Source organism: Electrophorus electricus, chromosome 16 (assembly GCF_013358815.1).
Source record: "Electrophorus electricus isolate fEleEle1 chromosome 16, fEleEle1.pri, whole genome shotgun sequence".
In the NCBI taxonomy this organism is placed as follows: domain Eukaryota; kingdom Metazoa; phylum Chordata; class Actinopteri; order Gymnotiformes; family Gymnotidae; genus Electrophorus; species Electrophorus electricus.
The window spans coordinates 11,035,714-11,053,910 of NC_049550.1; the positions used below are offsets into that span (position 1 = coordinate 11,035,714).

At 45.6% G+C, this 18,197-nt stretch overlaps 1 protein-coding gene across 2 annotated transcripts; it reads left to right on the forward strand.

Moving 5' to 3' along the window:
* The first annotated feature begins 493 nt into the window (after window positions 1-493).
* Window positions 494-17,753, forward strand: anos1a (anosmin 1a). 2 transcript variants are annotated; one of them, XM_035534612.1, is made up of 14 exons: window positions 494-735; window positions 3,831-3,878; window positions 8,988-9,050; window positions 9,956-10,178; window positions 10,842-11,026; window positions 11,316-11,445; window positions 11,723-11,931; window positions 13,033-13,174; window positions 13,535-13,651; window positions 14,437-14,525; window positions 14,958-15,129; window positions 15,567-15,787; window positions 16,136-16,280; window positions 16,491-17,753. In XM_035534612.1, exons 1-14 carry the CDS (start codon window positions 556-558, stop codon window positions 16,538-16,540), a joined length of 1,974 nt encoding a protein of 657 aa, XP_035390505.1. In that variant the 5' UTR covers window positions 494-555; the 3' UTR covers window positions 16,541-17,753. The 2 variants fall into 2 exon arrangements, with proteins under 2 accessions (XP_035390505.1, XP_026864672.2); XM_027008871.2 differs by having other exon boundaries at window positions 15,570-15,787.
* Window positions 17,754-18,197: the final 444 nt, after the last annotated feature.

Genomic DNA, 18,197 nt, shown 5'->3' on the forward strand with positions numbered 1-18,197 from the left:
ATCTGTCACCAAAAGAGGGCGGCAGTTGTATTGCCGTCCGTGTGATCACCGACAAACGTCAAACAACGTCCGTTGTTGCATAAAGTGAAAAGAAAAACTCATTTTAGGCATGAACATATTGCGATACCAAATTATCAAATATTTATAACATAGTAGACCATTCCAATATCTATGGAAATGTCTGTAGCAACAAATGTGACCAAAAATAAGGGAGACGGACAGTTATTATCTTAGTTTCTCGCATGAAAGCACTTCGTGTTATAAGCGACCGACTCTTACGATCTAAAAAAGGGCTTCTGACCACCGCGCAGCCTGCGCGTGTATTCATCGCACGCCATATCTGCTCATTAAAACAGTGCACCTGAGACCGCGTGAGCCTCCCCGCGCTGACGTCCTCCAATAGCGTCTCGCGTTCGTCTGCAGAGTCCGCCCCAGCCGCTGAATGAAGTTTCATTACTTTTATTCATCGCCCTCACATCCCCTTTTACTTTCAGAAGCTGCAGACGGCCTTCAAGAGAGAGAGGAAAAAAAAATACTTTACCGGTTTGCTTCAAGATGTGCAACACGACCTCCGCCGTCTGCATTGGGATTACTCTTCTGCTTGGCTGCGGAATTGTCTTTGGAAGAAAACAGGAGTCGCCGTCTGCTCTCGGCAGCATTTACCGAACAAGGTGCGCCGCCAGGTGCCTCAGCCTTCACAGCACGCGCATCGCGATCTCTCCTAGACGTTTTCAGGTAAATCTGTGCAAAGCCTCTTTCTACTAATAAACTGTACAAAGTAACGATTGTCTTGCGTACATCGACATAGACTATTACAGTGTTTTAAAGTACGTAAAGTAGCTCGTTACTTCTAATCGTTAAGCCGATGTATCGTGATAATTAGATTAAATTGGATTTAGTTTGTTAAACGCTGCATGTTTATTAATACCTTCAAAAATGTAAGATAAACCTTAGTCTTTTTATTTGTTTATTTCTGTGATGCCTGTTCAAATTTCATAAAAGAAAAGAGCAGTGGGGAATGTTTTGTACTGTCATTTGTGACCGCTTCAGATAATAAGTCAAATTATATCCCTCATTTATTAGCGAAGCAAACATGCCGCTGTTGGGCTCATAGAAGTTCATAGGAAGTTAAATAATTTCTTTGTATGAGGACAAATGCTTCACAGTGAAACAGAATCTTAATTCAGCAAGCAAGATTATTAACACCCTAGAAGGAAAACAGTATAGTGTGTAGTGCTGTGGCGTTGCAGGACAAGGTTTTGTGAATAAGCAACATCACACTTATTCCAAATTACCATAAAAACTAACTGGGTCATGATACATTTTATTACTAATACCAGTGCTGTGATTAGTGAAACATGTTGAGAGAGAGAGAGAGAGAGAGAGAGAGAGAGAGAGAGAGTCCGTATACTGTTCTGCATCTCTCTCTCGCTCTCTCTCTGTCTGTGTGTGTGTGTGTGTGTGTGTGTGTGTGTGTATAAGCATGTATGCCTCAGGGCTTTGTGTCTGTGCTCAGAGTAGCATGCTCGTTACTGTGATTACATCAATACTCATCCGTCGTTATCCTCACTCATCCTTCTTTTAGGATCATTATCATGAATTATGTGATTCACACTGACAGGTAGCTGACTGGACTATGAATGACCTGACTAATTTAAAATCAACTATATACAAAAATCATACTATATACAGTTAAACTGTACTGTATTCAGTTATCTCTCTAACCTCAGGCTGGCATGATTCTGTAATGTAAGATAAAGGCACACACGTAATATGATGAGCTTCACATAGTTTGACCACATCATTATTATTTATGAGCCCTTTTCAGTGTAGTTCTCCAATTCATCTGCAAAAATATACTATAGGGTTTACCTAAAGTGCACACACATTCTAATTCTGTCATCTAATCTTTTTGTTAAGATGTTGGCACAGAGCCAACAGAAGCTATTCTGTGTCATGTGTCTGCTCTAGTTCCTTCTTGATGAAAATTTCTTTTTCAGAGTTGAAAGCTAAAGACTTCAAAGGATGTTCATTTCAAACCCAACGGCCAATCGAATCGACTGCCCAGAGCGTCGTGATGCTTGTCACCCTGTCCTGAGACAGACAGAGTGCAGTCAGTGCAAGACGAGGGGCAGACGCATTGCTCATCGTCAGTGTTGGGGCATCTCTCATCAGCTCAGCCAGCCAGCCCTGTCTTGGGAGACAATAGCCCAAACCCAACACGCGTGTGATGGCTCAGCACTATTCCAGCTCTCGAACCACCGCTGTCCCGGCGGGCTCCAATGCAACAAGTAGCCGGTGTTCCAGAGCGGCCCCCGTGTTCCAGACAGGCTGCTGAAGTGGCTGGATCGCCCAGAATGAGCTCTTGTGATGCGCTCCAGTCACTGGGTTGGGGCGAGTCCATGTCGTTGGTCTCCAGCATCCACTTGGAATGCTACCCTGAGGGCCGGGGAGTGGGGAGTGGGGCGGGGGTGGTGCATTTGGTCCGTTCAGTCCTTCCTCAGGTATGAGATGGTAGATAAAGAGATGTGGGTTTATTTGACTCGCATTGGCTGAATGAGGCACAGATCACAAAGTTCTCAATGGCTGTTCTGGTCAGTGATTAGGGAAATTAGTCAGGCTTTGAGGTGGTCTGTTTATGGTCCGTGCTTAGCCAGCTCAATCTAGAAATCTCTCCAGTGTTTCCAATGCCTAGAAGGAACCATTGATGCTTGTTACCAAACAACCAGACATTTAACAGTTCCCCCCCCCCCCCCCCCATTTTATGGATTTACTTTAACATATAAGTGACCTGGCATTACCCTAGAAAAATTAATTTACATTGTTTCAACCCCCCCCAGTCTTGAATAGGTGATGTGCTTCACTAGAATTATTAACACAATTTATTTAGCCAGTTGTAGTTTAAATGAAAACAAAAAGAGAATTGGATGCCTTTTATGTTGCAAACACACATCACTTACACTGCCTGTACTTCTGTCTGAAGCAATAACAGTGGATCTGTTAGCCATACTATTGTTCCTTTCACAACAGTCCTGTCTTGTGATGCACTCATGTATGTATGTATAATCCCCTGATGAAAGTTCAGCCTGAGAACTGGTGAATTCAGTTTTTCCTTTGCGCTAACAGGAGCCCCATCGCCCTTGTCTTCACATGGAGAGCCAGAAGCTCCTACTTGGTGCTGTGCTCCGTACTGCAGGAACTCCCTCCAATGACAGTTTGCATTTGCCAAAGGAGCAAACCTCCATGATGGTTTCTGACATGCCAAGGAGCATTCCAAGATTTGCTATGTAAACAGACTTTGTGACCGCAAGAGCTGGTGAGAGGTTTGCGTTGTACACCGCCCAATAACTGAACGTGAGGACCTTTTGCTAGCTTTCTGAGCATGGAAGGTTTGAAACAAATGGTTCCCAGAGGACCTTGGTGTCTTGGGAGCACTGGTGTGGGTGGGCGTTTGCTGCGATTTAAAGCCGGAGGAGCAGCTGGGCGTTAGCTTTTGGAACCAGGGGAGAGATCAGGGCACAGAAGGTGGCATGTAGTTGGCATTGGCTCATGCCTGCACATTTTACCGCACATGTTTTAATTAAATGTTTTGTGCCTTTACGATTAGATTATTTTAAAAAAAATATGCCACCAAAATCGCCCCAAATCTTCTCTGATTTCCCCATTACTTTCTACTGGTGCTTGTGTTTATCATTAGCTGTAATTGACTGTTCCATTGTTGAAGTTCCATTAAAACAGGTTGCAACATGGTGCTCATTTCCCATGTTGCTCATTTCTCTCTCTCCTCTCTCTCCCTCTCTCTCTCACTCTCTCACTCTTCCTCTCTCCAGAGCAATGGAGCCCTGGGTTGGTGTCAAGGCCATAAGCAATGCACAAAGGTAATTTCTGTCAAAGTTACAAGGCATTACATGGCTGCTCGACACAGAGGCGGAGAAGATCCGTCACTTTCAAACATTGGTATGCTCGTGCGCCTCCGATAATGACATCGTACATCACACCGTGGAACAGTGTGTCAGTTTTTGCTTCAGACCCCAATTTTTCCTATGATGGGTGCTTTTCATACAGAAACAAGCTTATGATGTAGTGGCTCCTGGTCAAATCCATAACCAGACTGAAACGAATTGAGCCGAAACCCCACGTGGTCTGCACACCGTGAGGCAGAAATGCTCAACCCCCGTTCTGTAATGAGGAGATTAACAGATTATTATGCTGCAGCAGGCCTGTACTTTAGTAACAGTTTAGTGCCTGTAGTAGAGAGGTATACAGCTGTCAGGCTGCCACTGCGGATTCTTCCCACACTGTTCACACAACTCTGTTTGAACTGTGGATATTATTTCTTTCTCTGATCTATGGTATAAGGTGCGGTTAGTTCTCTCCCCTTACGTATTTTTAAACTAAGATGAATACCTGCGCAAGGAGTTACTAAACATACACACATTGACCCCCCACTCCCCGCATTTAACCGGCTGTTCTAAGATCAGTTCTAATCACCACCATAGTAATGGGGAGGAAACTGATTGAAGATCGGCACTCCTTTTCTTGCTTAACTGCCTAAACAGACAGTCTGTTGCAGCAAAACATCTATAAGGGTCTGAACTCTTTTAGAGCTTTGGTGTATTTTTGCCTCTGGTGCAGAGCAGCACAGCCCCATGTTTCCATATCACCCCTGGGGCAGGCTCACAGGAACAACCAGGACCTTCGACCTCTCTCCCTCCATCCATAAAAACATTTGGCCAACTGCTCTACAGATTTTCAGGATACCCTCTAGAGAGCCCTCCCACCCGTCCCCTTAAACACAGCCAATCCCTTTAGCACACACACTATTCAGTTCTCCAGGCTGTTATTGGTTTAGAGATCCGCTAGCCACAGACCACTGCGCTTTTAGAAGTCCTTGTGTCAGTAGTAATGCTGTTAGGCTTTGTCAGAAAACCAGTTTGCAACTATTTGACTCTGTTTAATTGTGTTACAGTTTCAAGTAATTTCCTCAGTTAGGAAATTAGGGACCATTTTGTTCTTAGTAGGTGCAGTTAGAGTGTAATTAATAAGTGAGTAGAACGCGTGCCAGTGTGACTCATTGGATCGAGCTAGCTGCTTTTATGACTCTCTGTCTGGAGGCTTGGCGGTTAATGCTAGGGTCCTTGTATAGTGTATATCCATGTGACTTGTGCTGAAAGTAGCCACTCCCTGCGCTCAGGTGCATGAGGCCTGTGGATGCCAATCTTTGTTTAGGGAGGAACACCACAAGAAAGCAACAGCATCTGCTGTGGTGATATCGGTGGAAATTCAGCACTTGCACTGAACCTTTGTTCTTGCTACACTACTTACTGAAATATCTCCTAATGGCAGTTTGTGTTTTGTGCATCTGCTCAAATGACTGACACGGACAATTGCCCCTTGGGTGTTTACAAGCAAGTTGAAAAGTAATTCATGCATCGTCCACATTAAAACGTCTTTAGATGTTGGTTGATTGTTCTATATTCTCAAAACTCACTTTTGCCTTAGAATGGCACCCATGAATGTCTTTTCTTTTTCAAACTGACTTAACCCATTTGCTGTTTGGATTATCCCACAGGCCACTGCTTGGGACAGCAGACATATTCAGATGGTACTTGCCTAACCCTCGAAGAACACTCCAGAGTGATTAACTAGCAGGTGGCATGTATAGTGACTCACCCATTTAGAAGGTCTATAGAGTCATTTATGGTGCAGGAGCGGTCCTTGTGGCTTGGCCTTGCCTGGGCACTTGAATGTCATTCTATTCCTATGACAGTAACCTTTTAGCGCTCCATGTTTAAATGTCAGAGGAGTAATTGGTATACATCTATGATGCTCTCGGCTGGTTTAATTGCAGTTTGACGCGTTTCGGAGGCTTTATAGTTGTAAATTAATTTTCTTTATTGTAAGAGCAAAGGCGGGCGAGAACACTGTTGTGCATACCATGTGTTCAACTTCATTTCTGGCCACTCGGAATGCGTTGGACTGGTCTGAGAGCTTAACATTCAACTTTCCAGTGTTTCCGGCCTGGAAGCTCCTTAAAGCAATGGCAATTTGTTCTAATACAAACCACAGCAAAAGCTGGGTCTCTCTCTCTCTCTCTCTCTCTCTCTCTCTCTCTCTCTCTCTCTCTCTTTCTCTTTCTCTCTCTCTCTCTCTCTCTCTCTCTCTCTCTCTCTCTCTCTCTCTCTCTCTCTCTTTCTCTCTCTCTCTTTCTCTTTCTCTCTCTCTCTCTCTCTCTCTCTCTCTCTCTCTCTGCGCCAGGCATCGTAACCAAAACTAGTCAATGTACCAGAGCACTAGAGCATTATGCGTGGTCACCGCTGAAGCTGTTCTCTGCTGGAGGGTAGGGGCTCTTGTGCTTGGCCACGGTCCACTGAAATGTCTGCTCCAGCCCAAAATCTCTCCACTTCATGTCGCAGAGAATGCTTTGTCTGAATTACAGAGCATGTAGAACTGACCTGGACTTTACAGTGTTTTCCCTGCATTAGTTAACCTCATGAAGGGTGTGTGTGAAGAGATTGAAATTTATCTGAAGTGTTTCATCACTTGGTCCAGATCCATTAACACCCTAAACTGTGTATTGCAGATGTACTCCAGGACCAAGACTAGGGAAACTGCTGCAGTCTGTTCTGCATAAATGCAAAGCAAGTGTTTTCTTCCGAGCTCAGCTGGAGCTGGCCCAAAGGCAACCTCTTTCCTGAAGTCTACTCCCTGCCTGCTGCTCATAAATGACCTTTATTTTGCCGGGTGGAAAGGAATGCCTGATTTGCGCCTGAAATGGGGTGGAAAACTAACCAGCGCTGGGGTGTAATAGTGACACTGGATTTTCAGGGGCTCTTGGATGGATTAGTAGCGTATCGCAAGAAACGTGAGAAGATATGGTTCGACATGAGCCGATGGGTGGTTTTCGAAAGGTGATCTCCACGCTTTACTCCTCCAGGGGCAGAGACTTGGACAAGCACTGTGTGATTTAATAGCTGAGTGCCATGTCCCCGATCACACATTAAATCACACACAGCTGTTATCCACAAGTAGGGTGAGCTGTTTAGATTAGCGGAGTGCTGCCTGCACCCTGATAGAGTAGTTTGTACACCCAAATGTGAGATGCAGTGAAGCAGGCAATTTTCGCTGTACGAGAGCTTTATGAATAGTGTGGTGCATGGGCCTCTCTGCAGGTAGTGGAGGAGGCTGTAAATTTTGTGATGCAATACACCAGCTAAGTTTGATAGGGCAGATTACAGTGTACACTTAGGGTAATAAATGTCAGGTGTTTGTGGTGCGATTGGCCGGGGGGGGCTGGAAGGTCCATGATTTTTAATGCGAGAACATCTGCAGGAGAATCGATCTATTGAGGTGTGATTTGTGGCGGCCGATTCTGGCTCAACTACACACGCTTCTCCTCCTTTTCCGTGTCCATAAGTGCATTAGCCCCTACTAATTATAGCCCACAGTGTATAGTAACCATATACCAGTATCCTGAAAGCCTGTTCCAAAGTAGCGACTGGGGAGTGAGTGAGAACATTAGATGCTTAAGTGCCTGTTGCAGGCACTGATGGATATGATGATTTAAACCCATGTAAGTGCCTGAGAGATGGCTGCTTGTGTTTACGAGGCTGTTGTGGATGGGATCTGTAGGCAGGGTGTAGGACACTCCCACCTACAACCCCCCCCCCCCCCCCAAAGTGCTTCACTGGCAGGTGGGCCGGAGCCTTTAGTATGGTTAGCATGCTTGGGCCCTGGGCGCCGTTTTCAGCAGGGGCCTGGCCGTGGTGAGGTCCATAAAACGGGCTACCCTCGCTCCCTCCAAGCGCCCCAGCGTCTGTCTGCTTGCTATTATTCATAGTTTCCGACAGCTCTGCTCCACTCCCCCCCACCCCCGTGCTCTTTAAATGGTGTGCACTTTTACCACTGCCCTCCAAGATAAATTACTTTTCCCATTCTCATTCAGAAAGTTTGCCCTAGAAAACCCTAAGGCTTCCCAGCTACACCCACCTCCACCTCACACCCACACCCACCCGCTAGAACACATGTGGATGCGTATTTATGCTGCCACCACCCAGCACACGCAAACCTCTCTGACGACTTATTCCGCAGTCGCCAAAAAGGCTTCCTCCCATCAAATATTTTAAATCAGAGTGTCCTGAACAGCGACTTAGAAGACCTCATTGCCATACTTGCCAAGTGACTGATTGTGAATACAACAAGGTTGCTCATATATTGCTGTAGAAAGTCACTGCAGCACCATCCTACCTAGTGGTCACAGTTGGAACTCCGGTACCAGGAAATGTTCCTAGATTGGTGTGCTCTCCTTGTTTTTCCCTCCCGCCATGGCACAGTGGTGCAGTGACCGCTGTGTCTCATTAATACAGCATGAAATTGGAAATGTGAATTTCCCTGAGGCGCCTGGGGCCTGCTCACTCAGGCAGTGAGTGTTGGACAGTGTCGTTTAGGGAAGTCTGGATAGAGGACACTGGAGGCAACACACTGGGGAAACGGACAGAGAGAAATTCAGAGAGACACACACACTTTAGGAGATTTAGGGAGAGAGAAATTCTGAGAGACAGGAGATTCAGGGAGCTGTGACAGAGACGGAGAGAGAGAAAGCGAGGGAGAGATGGAGACCCAAGGGAGACATGGCCAAAGAGGGTGATTTAGGAAGACGCATGGAGAGAAATTCTGAGAGGTCTGGAGAGATTCAATGAGTCACTGAGAGGGAGGCAATGCATGGGTCAGCGCATGTTACTGAGGCAAGAATGAAAAGCATATTTGCATTGCAAATGGAAAATATTGCTGAAGGTGTGTGTGCGCAGGATGTTCTTTCTCCTGCAGCTCCAGTTAGAAGAGAAAGAGTATCGAGGCCAAACAGGCATGCACCGTATTTACCCAAACCCAACAACAAAAGCAGTCATGTCTGTTTATTGGGCTTTTTGCTGTCTCAGTAGGATTGCTAGTTTTTAAAGCATACAAATCTAACTTCTGTCTGTTTTCAGTGCCTGGCGCCATGCAAAGAATCCTGGGAACTGAAGGATGGACCTTGTCAAGAGTTATGTGAGGTATTACCTACAGTGTTCTTCAAAATTTGTAGTGGTTTCTCAGAGGATTAAAGAAAGTAGAAAGTAAATGCCCTTTGATTCAGAGTGGCTGAGCTTGTTCTGCTCATTTTAAATACTACTGACTGTTTTTAGTCAGGTAGGTCCAATGGATGCAATGTCTTTCATTAGCAGTCTTCCATTGTCCAAAAGTCAGAAATGTAAAAGTTTTCCTTTCCTGATACATGATTGCTAAAATCACAAGAACAATGTTTTTTTTCTTTCCTCTCCTTCAGTGTCTCCTGATATGAGTGCACTACATCTCCCCAGAACCTTCTCTTGCTCCTTGAGTGTATTGTAATTGCTCATTGGAGCATGTTTTATTAATAACACATGGAATGCCATTTTGACCCTAGCCTTAGACTTTACTCCCATTGAGATCCACTGCTATTTGTAGCAAACAACTGGCATTGCCTTAATAGATTGAAGCTGGGTTTACTTTGCAAGCCTACTGCAACATACAAATGCATGATGGTCTGAATTTGTATAAAATATTCTGAGTGGTGTCAAGCATTTTTCACTATTATGTAATGATGCCAAGATGTCGGTCTTTCTTGCCACTGCAAATGTATAGTAAACAAAGCCCAGCTGTGATTTATTTTCTTAATTTCTTTTCGCATAAGGGAAATACAATGGCTATTCCAACAATTCTCCCGAATCCTAAGCAATGTTTTGCTGTCCAAAAGGTCCGTCATGGGTCCCAGCCCCCTTAAAGTTAGAAACCCCCAAGTTCTGGAAAACCTATCCACGTTCTTTCTACTGTAATTGCAGCTGAAGGGGGATTTTGCTAGGCCATTGTTTAAACCAAGGATAAGCTCTCTGTACTGACCCCTTTACCTGTCCCCTGTGGCTGCCCCTCCACGCCGCAGCATGCGTTCCCGAAGCGGCACAGCGAGTGTGTGACGAGCTGCGAGTTCCTGCGTTCGGTGGCATCCACGAAGCAGGGCGAGTGTCCGTCGGCGGAGCGCGCCACGGGCTTCGCGGCTGCCTGTGTGGAGGGCTGCGCAGAGGACGCAGACTGCTCTGCCCACAAGAAGTGCTGCCCCAATGGCTGTGGGCACACCTGCCAGACGCCCAGGAACCTCTACCGAGGTGTGTCCGTCAGATGAGACTCACGGCGATGCATGCTGCGATGCTAAGCGACGTGGTGTTTTGCCTCTTCCTCCTCCCACCCATCTGCCCACGTCTCCTTCAGTGCTTAAAACAACATGCGACCAGTACGTGAGCAACACACGATTAACACCGTAAAAGCTTTGCGCTGGTCTGCGTCATTTCCCAGCCTCGCCTTGTCTTCCTAGTGTCACCTTTCTCTTGTCTTTATTCGTGATCGCTTCAGATGAGTACAGTTCACACATTCTCTGAGAACACTGGTGTACTTTGAACCTGTGGAGAGTTTCTCCTCACTTCCTTTCCTCGCTCTGTTTAGTGGTACTCATAACTCGGTTCTCTATATTTTGAGAGTGGAGTTTGGATTGCGTGTGACAGAAAACAGCTGTGTGATGTCTGCATGATGCGATGTCTGTCTGCGTCTCGTTTCGTAAAATATTTACACGTTCACATGTAGATGGTATGGAGGGAAGGCACAAGGAAAACTAGACCGCATGAAGAAACTCTCTGCATCAACACATCATCATGACATCAAACTGACACTCACAGAACCCTGCTGTCACTGAGATGATGTGTGGATGCTGAGAACCGTCCCTGGCTGTCCTGCCGTCTCCTACTCATGGTCCAGCTCTGTGCCCGGCCCTGCAGGCGCACCGCTCAAGCCCAGGAAGGAGCTGGCATTTGAGGAGATGCCGTCCGGCGCCTTGGCGGTGCACTGGTCCTCCAGGTTCAACGTGTCTGCCGAGCCTGTGCTGCATGTGCTCCAGAGCAGATGGAACTATGGCATCCACCCCAGCGAGGATGACGCTACTGCGTGGAGGGTGGTGGCACAGGTGTGTGTGTGTGTGTGTGTGTGTGTGTGTGTGTGTGTGTGTGTGTGTGTGTGTGTGTGTGTGTGTGTGTGTGTGTGTGTGTGTGTGTGTGTGTGTGTGTGTGTGTGTGTGTGTGTGTGTGTGTGTGTGTGTGCGTGCGTGCGTGCGCGTTGCCCCGGATCAGATATGTTGGTGTGTATTTGACTTCTCTGGATCCATCCACCTAGTCGTGTTCTCTCGTTTTGTACGTGGTTCATCGATGGTCATGCGGGGTGTTGTGGGGTTCTTCTCTTGCTGATTGGACGTGCAGACATCAGAGGAGCGTGTGTGGCTGTCTGACATTCGACCCGGCCGCTGGTATCAGTTCCGAGTGGCTGCAGTCAACGTGCATGGCACCAGGGGATTCACCACCCCTAGTAGACACTTCAGATCCTCAAAAGGTGCGTGTGTGGGTGGGCGGGCGTGCGTGCGGGAGGGAGGTAGGGGAGGAGGGGAGTTGGCAAGATTGAGCTGGAAAACAAGCATCAACTATTGCTAATGTATGATTTATGAGATGATTAATATGAATCACTGTTCTGTTACTCCTCATATTTAAGCAGATGAGGTAATGGGTCCAGTTCGTATGAACAGTAACGCACAAAATCAATCATGCGCTCTATGTGCTGGTGCATTACTTTCTCTCTCATAACTAACCATGTTGTCATTTCTCCTGCTCAGATCCATCCCCACCTCCAACCCCCTCTGACCTGCGGGTGAGTGACGTGGCCTTTGGCTCGGACCAGTCAGGGTCCGTCCGTGTGAGCTGGGCGGCTCCGGCTGACCCAGACATCCCAGTGCAACACTACAAACTGGCCTGGAGTGGGACACTTAATGAGGGAGAGCTCACCGTGCCTCCTAAACTCAAGAGCAGGAAGACTGTCAGTGGGGTAATACTTCACCCCCCCCCCCCCCCTTTCATTTTGTACGTCTGTTTTTCTTTATTTCCATTTTCCCTCTTTCTTTATTCTTTTTCGTCCTCTCATATTTCAGTTATTTCTCATTCTGTCTGTCTCACTCGATTCCCCACAGGCTGGTCTAATTTAAAAAAAAAAAAAACCTTGAAGGCAGACACTCTATGCACCCCCCCCCCCCCTTCAGCAAGACGCAACAAATTAAGAATCCCAGTGCAAGCAGCGCTAGATAAACACCTCACGCGCATGCCTTTGATGGTGTGAAAGCTTAAATTGGGGCAAGGCAGTGTGCGTTTGCATTGCATCACTGGTGCTGGTGAAGTGCAGTGCTCAACGGCAGCGGCCGACACACGGCCAAAAACAGCAAATCAGTTCTCATCCCGTTCGAGGGAAGGAAATCTCTTAATAACAACAAAGTTGTTTTTCTTTGAGTGAGATCATTTCTGGGGAGTTTATTATTTTTCTCCCCCAAGCAATTTCGGGGATGGCAGCGACACTGTTTGTGTTTTATGTACGTGCTGCATTCTTCTAAAGGCTGGGGGAGGTGGGGTTGGGGGTGTGGACGTTTTCTCTTAAAACCACGTATTTTAAATAACCGCTGAACGAATTCGGACACATCAAAACCTCGGTTTGAAGCTTCTCTTACAAAAAAAGCTCCCATTGTTTGAAGCTTCTATTACAAAAAGGAAAATTATGAAAATCATTCGCTTATCCAGGCCATTCCAGAATACCACAGACAAAATATGGAATTGCATTACATGCTGTACTTCTGTTCAAGACACCTATCATTTTGTTTAACCGGTTAGTTTATTGAGTGAGCTCAACAGCAGAACATCCTATCTTTAATCAGAGCACGCATCCAAACCAGCCACTAACTTGATTTGACAATACTGTTTATGTTGTCTTGACATTTTGTATGTCCGTATGAACTCATTGATGAATACGGCATGTTTCTGCTGCGTGTGTCGTGTATGTAGCACTTGGTCTTGGACGAAGTAGTCACTTTGGAGACTGAGCCGCTGTTGTAGCAACACGGCAACCCTGCAGCAGTTGTAATGCCTGCGTGCGTTTGCTCAGGACTCGGACTCGGTCGAGCTGGAGGGCTTGAGGGAGAACAGGAGCTACAGTGTGGAGCTGCAGGCCGTGTCATACTGGGGGCAGCTCCCTCTGAAGAGCAGCAAGACCAGAGTGCGCTTCTCCACGCACCGCCAAGAAACCCGTACGGATGCCATTCACTCACGCACTGGATGACATGGACATCCACACAACGTTAACGAGGCCAAACACGCTCAGAAGCTAAACTTGGCAGATAAACTCATGGCATGCTAACTGCCATGCTAAAATTTTCCTCTTGTAAATGGTTTTATTTACTAATGCTCATTTCTTTTATAATGTTTACACTTCTTAGGGATGTGGTAAAAAAAGAAGGCTATAAACTTTCCAGAGTGTTTCAGCTTTCCTCCTGTAGCTCTGTTTTTGATTGTTATTATTTCTGATTTCCCTCACATAGTTGGTGGCTTGGTTTTATATCCAGTTTCATGCCAGTCATTCCCCATTTTCATTATTGGCTTCATCTCAGAGTCCGAAGCCAAGGGCAGCTCTGTGCCTGAGAAGCCCCAGTCGGACATCCTGGATGTGGGCACACCATTCTACCAAGATGGTCAGCTCCAGGTTCGAGTCTACTGGAAGAAGTGGGGTAAGGATGGAGCAGTGAGCCTCACCTTCCGTCACGGCTGTAGGGAAAACTTCTGAAGAGTTGTCCTTAAAGCAGAGATCTGTTTGTGTGTGCACCAATCTCTTTAACATGAGGTAAAGCAGAGCATTGAGGTTTGCTACTATGAATGTAGGAGGTGTGTCTGTGCTTACCAAGATGGAGCGGTATTTGCAGTGTTTGACCAATCATCATAGATTGAACCAGGTAAAATCTTGGAACAGAAGAGAGGCCTGACTCAACTCAGTACAAATCTTATCAGAATCCTTCTAATAGATGAGAAAGAGAGAGAGAGAGAGAGAGAGAGAGAGGGAGATTTCACAAGACTAGTCATTCTTATTGATTTTGGTACATTATTGTGATTTCTTGTGTTTGAAGGCTGCTTTTCAACAAACTGGGAACTGGCTACAACTGAACTACAGTGGAAACCCTTAAATAATTTGTTTAGTAGAAGGTTGCTTTCATATCACTGTTTTCATGTAATACCATGTAATATTAAACGATGATGGATTACAAAACTGGTATATGGAATAAGACTCACCTAATCTTTGTCTGGGCCAAAAATGGCTCATTTATGGTGATTCCTTACTGAAAAGGCTCGTGCTTGTCTGTGTCTGAATGCCCACCATGTAAGGTACACTATAGTGAATCTACATCTATAGCTAAAGAATATATTCAGTATGGATCACACATGTGTTCTGTGTTTGGACCAGCTGAGTCCAAGTTCACTAGTTCTCAAGGCTAAACCCACTGCCCCTTTTCTTGTTTAGAACTGAATGTGAATGGTTTCCGTGTGCAGTGGTTCCCAGAGATCTGCTCTCATAATAGAACCAGAGCCCAGGAGAAACTCATCACCCAGGTAGTCTTCTGTTCATCTCATCCTGCCATCAGCAGGGGCCCATATGCCATAACCATAAATTCAAACAATTTTTTTTTTTTTTTTTTTTTTTTTTTCTTTTTTTCCCTGATCAACTGCACTGCAAATGAGGGGAAGCCTCACATGCATCAGTGTTGTGTAGGAAAAGGAAAGAAATTGGGAAAGTGAAAGAAATGTGTTGAAATCAATAGCCTCAGACCACACAATCAGAATACCCATACTCCTTGGCATTGCGTGATTATTTTGTGAAAGCTAGCTGCAAGAATTTTTGTGTCAGACATTTGTACATTATCTCCAAGCAGTCAAATGTGGATAAAATCATTTAAAGTATAATCATACCAGTGAGTTTATATAATTCATATATACTGTATATAAAATTGCTGAAACTCAACTTTATTTGATTGTGACACATAGGAGAATTATGCCACCCTGCCTGGTCTCCAGTTCTCCTGCAAGTACAAAGTCACCCTCCAGCCCACTGGGTCCAAGGGGCGAATGCAGGCAGAGAGCACCGCCTTCTACACCCCGGCCTGCTCTGCCGTCCAGGTCAAGAGCCCCAAACCCATCCCCTGCCCTGGACAGCCAGGTTAGCCTCTGCTCCAAGACTCCCTGCAGAGCTTCTAATGCCTGTGTGTTTTCCTCACTCGTTCCAGCAGTGCTTCAGGGTTTCTAGTCCATCTGTTGATTTTGTTAAGGGTGGCAGGGGGTGATTTCTGGTGGACACACATCTGGTTGGACCTTGGAGTCAGTAGACTGGAGCAGAACTGCCAATCGGAGAACAAAATGCCAAAATATTAGATCACATGTCCAATGAATAAAAGAAAGTGTGGCCGGCTTTGCCTAAATTAATCTAAAAAAGTGCTAACACCAAGGTCGTGGGTTTGGTTCCCAAGGAGCACATATGCTGCCTACTGATAAAGGTTTGCAAGTCTTTCTGTCTCAGAGCACCTGCCAAATGCTGTACATAGAAACATATCAGGCCTGTTGGTTCCCTCCTCCATTGTTTTGGTTCTTTTCTTTCAGCAGCTGTTGCCCCAAAAGTCCAGGCCAGGGCTACGAACCTCACTGCTGCCTTCTCCGTACAGAAGGGCAATGTGACAGGCCTGTTCTCCTGGGTGGTGGCCACACCGCGACCCCCTCCGCAGGTAACAGGCTACCAGGTGACCTGGGCAGAGGTTGCCGCCGAGAGCTGCGGAAACAACCTGCCCAACTGCCTCATCTCCCAGTCTCAGATCCTGCCTCCCGTGAGTCCACAGTTGCTGCAGCTCTCCTGATGCCCACAGTGCTCAGCCATGCAATGGGGCCTGTACACAGCTGTTCAGCCTTGAATAGTAGTTAACCATGACAACTGCTCATTCACTCCATGCCTCTGCAAGTCTTCATTATACAATGGTTTCAAAACATAATCATCTTCCTAATGAAGTGTTTACAAAACCAGCACTGCATTTTAGACTTCCAAATTAGGCACTGAAACTATGCACAATAGCCAGGTTTTCATATTTGGAAAATGTTGGTCTTGGTCCTTAAGGCCACGGTTCTTTCCACATTTGGGGCCAATACCCCTCTACTTCTCGCGCTGACCTTTTTTCTAGGAGAGGAATGTTCTTGTAGTCTCTGGCTTGCAACGGTCATCGCTCTACAGGCTGGAGGTGGGGGTGATCACTGCTGAAGGCCAAGGACCAACAACTTCCAAAACCTTCCAGACCCCAGGCCAAGCCAGGCCAGTCCTACAATACAGTAAGCATCCAAAACTTAAATCAGTACTCACTACCAGCATTAAAATGACATGCATTTCTCCTATACATGTCAACCAACATTTACTTCTACATTGTGGTCTCATTTTAAATATGTTCCATATATATAAACTGAGACTGAACTGACATTCATCTTTAGGATAAGTGACACAGTGGCTTTGTCTAAACCATTCTTTTTAATTCTTATTTGTAGAACCCAAGGTGAAAAAACACCATTTGAGGTCAGTTATAGAGCAGCACTGAAACCTGCACCAAAATAACTCATCTAGAACCCGAAGCCAGCTCCTCAGAAACATGAAGAACCGAGATAACCAAAGAAGACAGAACAGAGAAGATTACCATTCCCCCGTGTGTGGATCAGAACCCTCAGAAATGTCTGGCTCTGGAAGAGTGAAGAATGCAAATGTGAAAACGATTACTGAAAGAAATGTGGTCCCACAAGTTCCCAGTGAGGGATCTTCATCCACTAGAGAGTCAGGCAAGGAGAACTTGGACATCAGTAGTGAAAACAAACAAAAAAACTAAAAGCTGTAATCATAAAGAATGGACATGATAGAATAACCTGAGTGAGTTTTGCATTGTCTTGGGGGGCCTCACATCCCCTTTCTTTGAATGGCACTTAATCAACAAAGGAAATTGACTGTTATCCTCCACCCCAGTATAACTTTTTGTGTTTAGAAAAAATATATATATAAAGGAAACAAAGATTCTGTAAGTCCTGTGTGTCGCATGTGGTGAGGCATTATGCTTTGACCCATAAATAAAGTGGACAGGTGCCGTGTGGTTGCCTGCAATGCTGCATGCGTCCTCTTGCTGTGATCATCATGGATGCACTATAGCTGCAGGTCAGCTCTGCCCCACTCATCCTCCTCTTTCTGCTCTGTAACTAGCCACAAGTCGCATTCGCTATATGTCTGCTGTCAAGTACAAGTGACACTTTCATTTAGGTTTTTGTTTCCTGTGCACTTCTTATGCTGTAGAATTACTTGTTGCTATGCGGTCATGTACTTCCTGTATATACTCTGTTCTTATTTATTTGTGTATGCACTACAACTGTGTAATGTTGGTGTGCAGGTGTGTGTGTGTGTGTGTGTGTGTGAGAGCGTGTGTGTGAGGATTGTGTCTTCTCTTAGAATCTCCCTCATGAACTGTGCACCCTTTTAAGGGCATTTTGTATAAAATAGATTTGTAAATTCCCACGGTTTATGAAAAGTGTGATGTACATATTTTTATTATTAAAAAATGCTCACACCCCTTTTTGTTGTGGTTTATATGATGTTGCGTATGTTCAGCATGGCACAAACAATTCTATAAAATGTCTGATTGGCAACATTTAATGGTAACTTTCCATACACCTGGAATCCATAATGCACTACAACTGGGTTCTAACTCGACACACAGCAATATTGCATTCTTTCTGACAAAGGCAAGGCATATTTCCCAGCCAAGCAAAAATCACATCACTACTAATACGCTGAGCTATCTATTCTCTATATAATGATCTCACTCGGGTTGCACACAGACCCTAGGGGAGTCCTGTTCTGTTTGAGCCCCCCCCCCCCCCCCCCTGGTTTCTATTTGTGGGGATGTTTGGGGTGTGTGGGTGTGTGTGCAAACAACGCACTGAAAAAGCTCCTGGGACGTGTGTGTGTGTGTGTGTGTGTGTGTGTGTGTGTTGCACAAAAACACCAGGCTTCATTAGAGAAGCCAAAAAGTAGCTAAACAAGGCAGCGGAGGCTTTTCTGTTAAAATTCAGCTCCATCTTTATGCATATTTGTGTGTGTACATATGAATAATCACTGATCTGTGAGTCTCTTCTTAAATGCTAAGTTTTAACAATGCACAAGAGATTTGCATGGATGTGTGTGTTGCCTGTGTGCAACTGTACATCATCTGAAAT